Source organism: Centruroides sculpturatus, unplaced genomic scaffold (genome assembly GCF_000671375.1).
Source record: "Centruroides sculpturatus isolate CEXI.00-Female unplaced genomic scaffold, Cexi_2.0 scaffold635, whole genome shotgun sequence".
NCBI lineage: Eukaryota > Metazoa > Arthropoda > Arachnida > Scorpiones > Buthidae > Centruroides > Centruroides sculpturatus.
Window position 1 is genome coordinate 94,075 of NW_019384964.1, and position 13,769 is coordinate 107,843.

General features: G+C 28.6%; 1 protein-coding gene across 1 annotated transcript in view; it reads left to right on the plus strand.

Moving 5' to 3' along the window:
- Positions 1-13,769, plus strand: part of LOC111632486 (pumilio homolog 2-like) — an 81,644-nt gene that overhangs the window by 40,859 nt on the left and 27,016 nt on the right. The window contains exons 5-9 of the mRNA XM_023376904.1: positions 3,089-3,228; positions 6,728-6,908; positions 7,357-7,582; positions 7,863-8,060; positions 11,696-11,824. Of these exons, the coding sequence (XP_023232672.1) occupies positions 3,089-3,228; positions 6,728-6,908; positions 7,357-7,582; positions 7,863-8,060; positions 11,696-11,824 (874 nt within the window). The remainder of the gene's footprint in view (positions 1-3,088; positions 3,229-6,727; positions 6,909-7,356; positions 7,583-7,862; positions 8,061-11,695; positions 11,825-13,769) is intronic.

Genomic DNA, 13,769 nt, shown 5'->3' on the forward strand with positions numbered 1-13,769 from the left:
CACAAATCTTGAGCAACTCCAAATGAAAACAAGAACAACACTTACTAAGCATAAACATCATCCNCAATAAAGTGTAGGGGATGAAATGAGTGCAGCTGAGCTCGTTAAATGCATGTCTCAAACTTGTATCAATGAATTTAGAAAAGTTTGGATTTGGGTTGCAAACAATGAAAAGCCCAAAATGAAGTATTTTCAAGGCACTACTGTGTTCTTTTCTTTAATTTGTGAATTGTAAATAATATTGCTGTTTTTTTTACTCTGAAATAGAATATGTATTAAATTCTTAGTTTTCTAACATTTTTCCATCATTTTCTTGATGGTAAATGTAGAAAAAGAATATTTTTTAGAATAATCAAACAATCTGCAGGATTTTTATTTGGCTATGGTCTAATTAATAATTTAATAATAAGAATAGTAATGAAGTTGCATTATTTTCTAAGTCTAGACTGTTTTATCATTTTTGGATAGGTCATCTTAGCTTTACATAACTGTTTAAATTTTTAAATTTTATATGGAAAAATGGATGGAAATTTTATACTGTTAACTAGGGATTGTATACCGGTTTACCGATAAATTGACAAAAAACATTCGATAAACTTACTGGTAAATTTTTTAAATTTACCGGTAATTCGGTAAATGAAAAATTGCTACTAGAAATTGCTATGTAGAAAATATTGTGTTTATAGATATTTAAAAGGGCTAAAGGGACATTGAAAAAAAAAAAACAGTAAGCAACAATATACCTCATTATTAATTTTATGTGAGATATTTTTTGTTTAATTTTAATTTAATGACCATTCGTCCAACAAGTGTTGAATCAGAAAGGGTATTCTCGGGATCTGGATTATTTTGTACAAAAATTAAATCAAAATTAGGAGGTAAGACTATAAATAATTTAAGTTTCTTGAGAAGTTAATTTTTTTAAAAATGGTAATCAATAAAATGGTATTAGGTACTATATATTATTTCTGTTGTATTTTTATTTTTCTGTATTATTTTATTTCTGTTTATTTCTATATTTATTATTATAGTTTGTTTAGAATAACACTTTAATTTTTATATTTTTTATATTTGATATCTTTGAAATAAAAATGTGAAATGGAAATCATAATGACTTATATTTTTTATCACCTTAATTTTATTTTTCAAGAAAAAAATTTACCGGTAAACCGGTATTTTAATTTTCATTTACCGAATTACCGGTAAATGAAAAAGTCGGTAAATTTACAATCCCTACTGTTAACTCAAATTTGACTTCTTAATTGCTTAGCCTTATATTAAATTATTACAGAACTTACACAGAAAGAAAAGACACTGACAAAAATAATTGAAAAATTAGTTCAATAAATAAAAATGAAAGGGTTAAAAATATTACTAGGAAAACCTATTTTGTTTTTGAAGTATGATGATGACTGGCAGAGAGATTCCTAAAATCCCTGTATGTGTAAGATTCCTCACATCTTTGAAAATGTTATTAGCGAGGTTGTGGCTGAAGTTTTCATCTCTAAAACATGAACATCAAACATCAAGCGGCACTTGATGTTCATGTTTTAGAGATGAAAACTTTGGCTACAACCTTGCTATTGTCTCTGGTGCTCTATAGAAGAGCACTGCATAATTCACCATCTTCAATTTGACAGGCTTCATCAACATACAGTCTGCTGGGTTTTTTTTTCTTTCCATATGCCTTCATTACAGAGAAGTAATCAAGTTTAAGAGAAATAGAAACATTCATTTTTGTTGTGCTGAATGTTCTAAATTTGTGGGATGAATAGAAATTTGCCCCACAAACTGAGAATAATTGTGTTGTAAAAGAAATCTGTAATCACAAAAAAGCATTCAAAATATGATAGATTTCAATGAAAATTTAAGGAAATGCTGATAAGATAATATACTAACACAGTTTTTAATAAAGTGAGTTTTATAATATGATACTTACCAACAAAGTTTATCAATCATCAAAAGTATATATCTGAAAAATAAACAAAATAAAATACTAAGTTACAAGTCCAATTTTTATTTGATAAAATGTTTTTTGAGATTAATGTGTCTCAGCATCAGATTAAAGTGAAAAGGAATTCTAAATTGAGCATACCATAAACCTGTTGGTTAATATTTGATCTTATTCGTTTCATCAAAACTCAAATGAGTTAGAATCCAAAAATTGAAGTTCAAATTTACACAAACATAATATTAATATAAAAATTAATAAATAAATGATGATGATTATAAAAATATAACATTAATATATCAAAAAAGGATAAAAATGAAAATAGCAATTAGCATTTTTATTGGTTTAATCTACAATGGAATTGATGGAAGATGAAACTAGAACTCTAGCAGCTAAATAGAGAAGTATGTATTAAACTATAAGTTTGGTATCTAGAACAGTGTTGCCAGCATAACAAAAAATAATGTTTAAAGAAATTCTGATTTGTTGGTTATTCTCTTTGTCAGGTATATGCAAAATTTTCTTGAAGTTTTGCTTCTATTTACACCAAATTTTAGTGCAAAATTTCAAGAGTACTTTTGCATCCAATATGAATTTATAAACATAAAACCAAGGGTATACAATGGGTCATCTCGATAAATTAAGGATTTTGGAGCAAAGAAATAACAAGTCAGAATTAAATGTAATAATTTGACATTTCTGTTTATTCTGTGTACAGTTGAAAGTGAACAAATTGACAAAATTGAATTGAATTTTTTTTTTTTTAAATATTTAGTGGGATATTTGTGGGGAAAACTACTGCTGTTTGCTGTGTTCTAGCAATACTTCAAATTCATTAAAACCTGATTTTCATTAAGTGTTTGGTTTTAATGCTTGTGTTAGAGACTAGTCTTGGATGAGTTTTTTGGACGTATAATCTGCTTATTTCTTATTTAAAAAGTTAAATTGTTTTTTGATAAACTATATTTGATATAATTAGTACTCAATTTCTTATAAATATATTTGATATAATCTTAATAATTAAAAAGGAATTTTAAAAAAGGAAAATTTAAAAATTTTATTTTTGTATAAATTATTATTAAGTAAAAAAAATTTAGTGAGATTTAGAAAATTTCATTGCTAAAATTTTCTAATTAGGATCCATCAAACGTTTCTCAAGAAAGAGAAAATGGAAAGGTTAAATATGATAGCGATTCTAAGAAAAAGCAATCGGATGACTCTGGTGTTCATGGCAATGGTATTCTTCAGAATGGACTTGATGAGGAAAAAGAGTTCAGGTACTTGTAATGTTTCATAATTGAAACTAATTTAAAAAATTTTTTTTATTAGGATAATAAATAGTTTTATTGAATATTAAAAACAATACAGGTGCATATTAATATATATCATTTTGAAGAAAAATGCCATTAAATGAGTTCTTACGTTCATTTTAGTGAAAATATTAAAAGTCATTTACAAATTATTTTAAATTATGAAAGTAAGCATTTCTTGCATCAAGGAGAAATTGCAGCCAATCTCAATGATGATTAGTTTTACTGACTTTCTCGAGATGAAAAAATATTCCTGATTAATTAAAGTGTTGATAGCCAAATAAGAGTTAATTCATAGTTAGTGATCAGTTTTCTCATAAAATGTAGTCTTGCCTTAATGCTGGAAATGAGCATACTTGTATAAATAGATATTGGTAATAATTAGGAAACATGATATAAGGAAAATAAGCTTTGGCACCAGAGAACTGAATAATTATTCACAATTATATAATACCAAGTAGTCAAAACAATGTTATTAAAACTGATGAAAATACTTTTTTTGTTGCTGATATTTTCTTTGAACATTCTTGCATACACATTCTGTTTTTCTTGGCACACTACACAATAATAATGTGTTTCTTGTTGTTATTGTCTAGCGCACTTACCTGACATACTTTGTATGTATGCATTTTTTCAGTAGCTGGTATAGCTTTTAATAGATTTGTCTTTGATTTGACCTCTCTTTGCCGTATTTGGCATTTTATTTAAACATTCAAACTTTTTTCCCTCTGAATTTTAGACTTTTTTTATTGAACCAGTTACTTGACAAAAATATTCCTATGCATTATACAGGTTTGTTTAAAAGTAATGCACCATAAGATATTTTCATGCTTAAGAATTATGTATGTAAGAATTATGTAAAACTGGGGGAGCCAAAACAAAAGAATGGCAAGATTTGTCATGCTTAATTAAATCTTGTAAGCTATAAATGAAAAGCTATAAAATCTATAAATGAAAATCCCTTATCCAACAAAATTTTAATTTTGTTGGATAAGGTTTATGTTTTTATTTAAAATGATGGGCTCCACTACCTGTCATCAGGTTATATGGTTGTGAGGGGGTTTTGCAATTCAACATGAATGCTGAAAACAGTGCTACTGCATAGCATTTGGGCAGTGTATAACTTTGGATTGCAATGAGATAGAACATTGAAATTGGTGTTGATTTGTATAGAATGACAGGATCTACAATATTATTTAGCAATAATAATCAGTAAAATAGAATTTGTGAAGTTATATAAGCTTATAAGTGTGCAAGTTGAAGAAAATTTTCATAATGTCAAAGAAATTTCAAAGTAAATGAACAGAAGAGTAAGACATGTCTATCATTGGAAAGAAAAATTTTAAAGGAATCAGAAAATCTCAAAATGACTAATGCTGAATAATGCAGATTGTATAGAGAGCATAAGAAACAGAGTGTATAAATTCTGACAATATTTCGAGTGCACTGTCACCTGAACTGATAGATATTCATTTGAATGTGATAATCACCAAGACTTTATTTGTTGACATCTTATCCTTCCTGTAATAACACAAAGATTGTGCAACATCTGGTTAACCCATTGCAGTCAGTTGATGCCATTGAGGAGGCAAAGAACTGTCACTCAGCTCAACAATATTGTGTACAAGACATTTTGGGCTGCATGGTGGACTACATGCAATTTATGTATTTTTATTCATTGTATTCTCTGTTGCTGGCCACGTAAAGTACGTGGAGATGATAACCCTGCCAATCTTGTTGGATTGATGATCAGTGATAACTTGCAGTTAGAGAAAAGACATCTTCAAATGGCCTGCAGAATTGTGGAAGTCCACATTTTTTGAAAGTATACCAAAATAACGCTATAAAGTTAAAACCAGGTTTTCAGAAACTCCATTGGCACGACCCATTTTTTTGCCAAAACGCTGTCGTTCCCATTATAAGTTTTAGGGGGTGGGAAGAAAGGTATTGTCCTTGAATGGTTCTGTGCTGGACCAAAAATAGCATGTGATAAGTGATTTCAACCCTTCATGGAGTGAAAAATTTATTCTCTTTAAATTATTTTGAATTTTCTGTCTCCTTGCTTTAAGAAATTTGATTTTACAACACAAAGCAAGTCTTTTTCTTATTTAAATAAAATGAAATTCTTTTATATGATGTAGAAATGACATAGATAATTGCATAATCGATTTTTACACAAAGTTTTTTATTTTTTGTAAGAAATGAGTAGAGTAAACATTTAAAAATTTGGTTGACTGTATTTAATTTTTTTTAAACATATAAAAAATATCATGAATATACAAAGAAAAAATTCTTGCAATTCTTATTTTTGAGTCATTGGTATGAATGATGGAAAGGAATACAAAAGCAACCTCTTGCACAACTCCTGGGAAGATAAATCAATACAAAAAAAAAAAAAAAAACCTTTTTTAATATCCCAGTATGAACAGATTAAAACAAAACAAACGTTTTCAACCATAAACTTGGTATTCATCATCATATACTGCTAATGGCCAGTATAAATTCGAAACTGGAAATTTGAACACAGTGTTTATAAATTATTTTTAAATTCCAAAATAATTTTTTTTTGTGTTGAATACGAAAGCAAGAATTTTTTAATTATATATTCATGATATTTTTATATTTTAAAAAAAATGAATAAAGTGTTTTTTATTAAAAAAAATTATATAATTGTGTGCAAAATGGGCTTAGACATGGCTGAATATTACATAATGGAAAGGAGAAATGCAGAGACTTTAATTGGTCAGGGAATTGGAGGTGGAAATGCCTGTATGGAACCTGTAATTACTTAAATGAATGTAACTAAGAAAACTACAGTATTTAACCATTTTATTATGGTATGATACAGAAACTGTGTTGTATCATAATAAAATGGTTAAATACCGCAGTGTACTATGCATGGAAAAATCCTCTGATGCATTACTTTTGAACAATCATGTGTATAATTATTTCCAGCATATTTAATGTAATCTTCTCCATTTGATGGATTTTCCTTGAACTGAATAATAATGCATTTATATTGTCACACAATTCCAGACACACTCTTGCTCTAAGTTAATCTGTTTGATTTTAGTGTACCTGATTAGATTTGATTATAATTGGCCTGTTCAAAAAAATATGTGAACTATCAGTTTATTTGCATAGATTTTTTGGCAAAAATAAGCTTTTCCTACAAGTTTGGCTGAAGAATAAACATTATAAAGTGAATATAGCATATAATCATCTGCCTGTTCAAGAGTGGCATCTCATACTTCAGACTGTGGCAGTTAACATCTCGATGTATATTGTGATATAGATTGACATACATTGTGATAATTTGAGATTAATATTTATTAATTAAACTGTTAATTAATGCCTATAAACTGATCATTTATCTCAAATTATCAGTATATTAACTGTATTTTAATTAAAAATAAATTTGTGATTATTAATATGATGATTGTATAAAAACTAAATTTTTTTTTAGTCATCAATCTTCTCGTAGTGATGATGATGTAACCAAGTCCTCGGTGAATGATATAACTAAACATACTTCGAACGACGTGTCGCGAGCAAATGACAGTTTTGAATCTGTGGGAATTGATCCTTTGCAGTTTGATTATCCACACATTCATCCTGATTCTCCAAATGTTTTAGATTACCCAGAGGTAAGAACAAGTTTCACTACATTTTGTACTTTCACTGAAAAATTTTTAAACACAGGTTTTTGTGACTTACTTTCTGGTGAAAGTTCTTGCATGTGAAATTTCAGTAAATGACAACTTGTATTTTGAACATATACATGCAAAAATTTGAAACATATTAATTTGTCCTCATATCTGAAGGTTCTAAGAAACATTGAAAAAGTTTTGTAATTCATTTTGATATCTTTGACAGTTCTCATTTTAAAAAATATTATTGTGATATGTTGTTAAATTTATTAGATTATTGGGAGGAAAAGAACATGTTTAATAATTTTACAAAATATGATAGATTGGTATCTAAACAGTAGTATCATTATTTTTTTAATGAAAAATGGATTATTGGCAGTTAAGATTATAAGTAAAAAAAGTATTTAAAAAATTGCATTGTGATGATGATGATTTTAAATTTTAGAGAAGTGATAGAACTCCATTCTTTTCACAATTGTATCATCAACAACGAGGACAGACTCAGTGTTTGCCTATGCCACCTGTTAATCAACAACAATATCCCATGTCTACAAATCAACCGGCACCAAATCATGGAGTGCCACCTGCCACTCCAACTGCCGCACCCTATTCATCTGTACCTTATGTACCAAATCAAGATCCTTACAATTCTTTGGGCACTGTAATGTCAGGTAAATGTACACATAAGTTTCCTATGTAGTGTGTTGTTTATTTATTTCTTCATGGGTAGGAGTTAAAAATGCTAATAAATTATAAAATTAGAGTTTTTCTTGATTTTATTTTATAGTTAAAAGCTGTGTTTTGTATTTTTATTTCTTGATATAAAAAAATTTGTTTTGCTTTTAATTCAGATAAGTGATTTAAATAACTTTAAGATATAGAATTTGTGTATACATTTCCAGTCTTATTTATTGCATTTAAATTAAATAATTGTAAACCTTGTTTACCTAGGTCCCGCAGCAGTCATGCCACAGTATTATGGGATGTCTCCATGGGGTATGTTTCCGCCGGGAAGCATGATGACAGGAAATCGAGGACAGCCGCAAGATCCTTCTCTGCAATTAATGTCCAATGGAAGAGCACCAGGAGCAACTGGAGAAAATTTGTCTCAGACAGGAGTGACAATATCATCAAATCTACAAGAGTCTGGTAATTAGTTATTAAAATGTTGAATATTTGTTTCTTTCTGATGAAAAATTATAACTATAAAGTTCTTTAGAAGTATTCTTAATGTGGTTTTACAGAAGCTCTATATTTGTGCATTTCACTTACTTATGTTAGTGTTTGTAACCATTTTACATACTCATGAAGCTAAAATTCAGAGTATTAAGTGGATTTTAATGTTTTTGTTTTCTTTTTGTTGTTCCTTCTTGAATTTGTTCTGTTCTGTTCTAGTTCATTGTTACTGATCATTAACTTTGCTGGTGAATATTATTTCATGATTGTTTGCATTATTTTAGCATGTGCATTTATATGGGTAGTAAACATTGTGTTTTGTATTAATATGCATTGTGAATCTCAGCATTTTACTTTAGAGAGGATTTTATTGAATTTTTCTTTTAACCTTACCAGTCATTTTAAACTAAACTAAACAATTCTTTGGCCTTTTTGATATTTTTCCACTAGAGTTGTTTAAACTCTAGTGGAAAAATATCAAAAAGGCCAAAGAATTGATGTTTCCTTGAAGACAAAATTAAAATGATAGATCATTTTCAGAGAGGAAATTCACTAGCTATGGTGCTCTTGCACGTGTCATAAATGAATCTACCTTAAGATACATTAAGAAAAAATATAGAGCTTAGAAATGTTTCAGTAAAATTTCTTCATGTGAAAACAAATTATTATTTTCTAATCATATACTATGTTATTTCAGTCTCCTAACTAGTTTTTCAATGAGTTTTTACTTTTGCTATATGTAGTTTTCATATTCACAGCAGTTTTATAGAATGTAACACCTGCAAATATGGAGCTTCTGCTGTATATAGAATTTTAATATCTTGCTGTTCTTATTGGCTTATGTCTTATTGGTTATCGAATGAATTATTCAATTAAAGAAATTTATCAATGTCATCTTCAGGCAAAGAAAAGTTGCATCTTTAATATTTATTCCAGTATTCCAAAGTTAAATTTATTTCTTCATCTGAAGATGACATTGTTAAAATGTTGGAAGTGTTTGTGATGATGATATAATAAAAACTGTTTAATGCTGATAGACTGTAGTTATCTCTTTCTGTAATTGGATAATATTTTGGCATGGTGAACTAATCATTTTTTATGAATGAATTATTATTTTATATAACTAGAATAATTGGATAGTCTTTGAAATTAATTTAAACTTGGTTGTTCAAAATTCTACAAAACATTATATTTCAATAGAAAAATATCAGTAAACTAATTCTTTTTTTAAAATAAGTAGTCATTAATTTGCTTTATGAATTACAATTTTATTAGGCAAATCAGTTCTGTTTTCTAAATTTATTAAAGAACATTGTAGTCATAAACACCTGTATTGTAGAGTCAACAATAGCCAAAGTGGTTGATGCCTTGATACTACAGTTTATGTCTAACAATACATACAGAAACTGGTTGATGTGAAAATTCTTTAACTGTTGTGTTACAGCATTTGAAGTGACTGTACAATTATTTTAGAGTAGGCTTGTTTGTTACATTATTATAGTATTGATATTGACAAAAATATCAATTTCATACATACATGGTATTATATCAGTATTATATGCCAATATTGATATGCCATCACTTCAGTTGCACTATGTAGCAAAATATGTACTTTGCTGCCTTTTGCAAATCAAGTGTGATCAGACAACATTATTGCAAAATACCTTCAGTAAGAGATTATTTTGCAATTTATTAAAGAATTAAGTAATATATAAAATATGTAATTGTTTGATGATAAAATTTGAATTATTGAGACATTTTGCATTTTTTGTTAAGTCATCTTAGCACTGCTTTTAGATATTTCAAAATTTACTGACCATTGTAGTGCAGTTGGATTTTACATTAAAGGTTACTGTGGCTGTAGCAAAGAAGTTACTTTTTCATTTTGTCTGTCTTGCATTTTAGTGATCAGAAAGTTTGCACTAAAGATTTTTTGTAAAATATTGCTATCACCAATTATTGCCCATTTACAATAATATCCATATCATACATAATTGTTTCAGAGTGTATTGATTTGATCAGTATGAATAGTTTTGTTGATATCAAACATTCCTTCTTTATAACTAGTTATGTGCCGGATCGTTAAAAATGTATATCCACGGATACAGATATGGATACAGATCTCAACTTTCGTACTCAGTCTGCGCCGGTATGTGTGACCTTGGACCGATAGTTGACGCTTTGCATTAGTAACACGACATGTTTTGACTTGCACTGCGAGTGTTTTTGTTTATAGTTTAGTGTGACATGGGATAGCATAGATTACGTTTGTGTTTTTGGAGAGTGTTGAGTTAAATTAAAATAAAAGCAGTGATAACGAAAAAGTTTAGTAGTGTAATATGAAATATTTTATGATAGTAAATGATTTTTGCATGATAAAATTTTTGCAATATGAATGTGCCAAATATGTGATTTTAAGAAATAAAAAGTGATTTGAATTGAAGTTATTAGTATTTTATTGCTACCTATCTTTAAAATTTCATATAAGTAATGAAATTCATTAAGATAAAAGGTCCGTTAAAGATCTGCTAAAAAGTAACGGATATGGATCTTTTTTTTCCTCAGATATCCGGTACATCACTATTTATAACTAACTGAATAACAGGTCTGTCTCCTTGTTAGTACGACAGAGCCATTGAGATCCCTCACATTTTGTTGAGTTTGTTTTTCTCCATGTCATTATACCCATATTTGGTCCAACATGAGCACCAATCTCTTGAAAGGATTATCTGCCTTTCTGTAATTCTGCAATTTTTATTTCATTTAAGTCTGAAACCTGATTGTATAGTTGTGATGTTCTTCAATAGAAGATTCTTGATTTTTTCTGTGAGAAAGAAACACAATTCCAGTACTTAACAACAGCTCTTTGTGATCTTTTTTTATACTGTTTCTAGAGGATTCACATACATGCTGCACTCTTGTTTGCATGTTCCTCTTTGTTGACTTGCAGATTTCAAAATCTTATACGTCTTTCTTGGTGTTGCATTTTTTATGCCAATGGTATATACTCTGAGTACTTGTATTGTTATTTTTCAGATTGTACTGTACATATTTTGTTGATTAAGTTGATCTTTCTTTAAGTAAATGTAAAATATGCATATACAGTAGAGCGTCGATTATCTGAAAGTCAATCATCTGAAACGTCAATCATTCGAAAGAATTCCAGTCGGCAAATTTAAATTTCTGCCAGTGCTGTGGCGCTGCAATCTTTGGCTATGTCTTGGGCTACTCAAATATTTTACATTTTTGATACTAAATTAACTTCTGAAGTATAATTTTTTATTGTTTTTATATTTTTCAATATATTTATGTTGTTCGTACAAACTAAAAAAATAATTTTTAATGATATAATAGTCTTCGTTAGGTTTAACATCAATGAAAATTCAAGGCAAAGCGACACGCAACGGAGAAAAATGTCAAGATGGGTTAAATTAATATATTTTTTCGTACTTTTTGTACGTATTTTTTCATAATCGGTTATCCGAAACATCGATCTTCTGAACAACCCTAGTCCCCAATTGATTCGGATAATCGACGCTCTACTGTATTTATATGTAGTAAATACTAAAATTTAATTACATCATCTAACATTGAAAATTTTCATTTAGGTGGACAGTATCAGCTACTGGGCCCTCCTTATTTCAATCAAATGATGAGTAATACCAGACCTCCCATGAGATTAATGCCTCCCATGCTTGTAAATCCAGCTTCAAACCCTGCTAATACACCTGGTAAATAATTTTTTCTTTATTGTAATGTTTATTTAATTTATTATTTTCCTATTGATCTATTTTGTTATGTAATAATAAATTTTCATGTAGCACAGAATGAATGAAATAAAGAAAAATTGATTTTGATGAAAAACAAATTAAATTGTTATAATAAGTTTATAAAGATCTTCAATAAAAGCAGACAATTATATATAGTATGTCTATAATATAGTATATAAATTTGATTTAAATATATCATATCTATTGTATTAATTGAACAAAATTTCTGATCAGCCTATTTTATGCTTTTCTTTTCTTCCACTTAAGAAGGCAAAAGAGGAAAATTTTGGTAGAATTTTAATTTTGTTGGATAAGGTTTATGTTTTTATTTAAAATGATGGGCTCCACTACCTGTCATCAGGTTATATGGTTGTGAGGGGGTTTTGCAATTCAACATGAATGCTGAAAACAGTGCTACTGCATAGCATTTGGGCAGTGTATAACTTTGGATTGCAATGAGATAGAACATTGAAATTGGTGTTGATTTGTATAGAATGACAGGATCTACAATATTATTTAGCAATAATAATCAGTAAAATAGAATTTGTGAAGTTATATAAGCTTATAAGTGTGCAAGTTGAAGAAAATTTTCATAATGTCAAAGAAATTTCAAAGTAAATGAACAGAAGAGTAAGACATGTCTATCATTGGAAAGAAAAATTTTAAAGGAATCAGAAAATCTCAAAATGACTAATGCTGAATAATGCAGATTGTATAGAGAGCATAAGAAACAGAGTGTATAAATTCTGACAATATTTCGAGTGCACTGTCACCTGAACTGATAGATATTCATTTGAATGTGATAATCACCAAGACTTTATTTGTTGACATCTTATCCTTCCTGTAATAACACAAAGATTGTGCAACATCTGGTTAACCCATTGCAGTCAGTTGATGCCATTGAGGAGGCAAAGAACTGTCACTCAGCTCAACAATATTGTGTATAAGACATTTTGGGCTGCATGGTGGACTACATGCAATTTATGTATTTTTATTCATTGTATTCTCTGTTGCTGGCCACATAAAGTACGTGGAGATGATAACCCTGCCAATCTTGTTGGATTGATGATCAGTGATAACTTGCAGTTAGAGAAAAGACATCTTCAAATGGCCTGCAGAATTGTGGAAGTCCACATTTTTTGAAAGTATACCAAAATAACGCTATAAAGTTAAAACCAGGTTTTCAGAAACTCCATTGGCACGACCCATTTTTTTGCCAAAACGCTGTCGTTCCCATTATAAGTTTTAGGGGGTGGGAAGAAAGGTATTGTCCTTGAATGGTTCTGTGCTGGACCAAAAATAGCATGTGATAAGTGATTTCAACCCTTCATGGAGTGAAAAATTTATTCTCTTTAAATTATTTTGAATTTTCTGTCTCCTTGCTTTAAGAAATTTGATTTTACAACACAAAGCAAGTCTTTTTCTTATTTAAATAAAATGAAATTCTTTTATATGATGTAGAAATGACATAGATAATTGCATAATCGATTTTTACACAAAGTTTTTTATTTTTTGTAAGAAATGAGTAGAGTAAACATTTAAAAATTTGGTTGACTGTATTTAATTTTTTTTAAACATATAAAAAATATCATGAATATACAAAGAAAAAATTCTTGCAATTCTTATTTTTGAGTCATTGGTATGAATGATGGAAAGGAATACAAAAGCAACCTCTTGCACAACTCCTGGGAAGATAAATCAATACAAAAAAACTTTAATATCCCATTATGAATAAATTTAAACAAAACGAACGTTTTCGACCAGTATTTATAGTGGCCATTAGCCTGATAAAGACCAAGTTTATGGTCGAAAATGTTCGTTTTGTATAAATTTGTTCATACTGGGATATTAAAAAGGTTTTTTATGTTAATAAATTCATAGAAAACAGTCACACAAGTATGAAAAATTATAT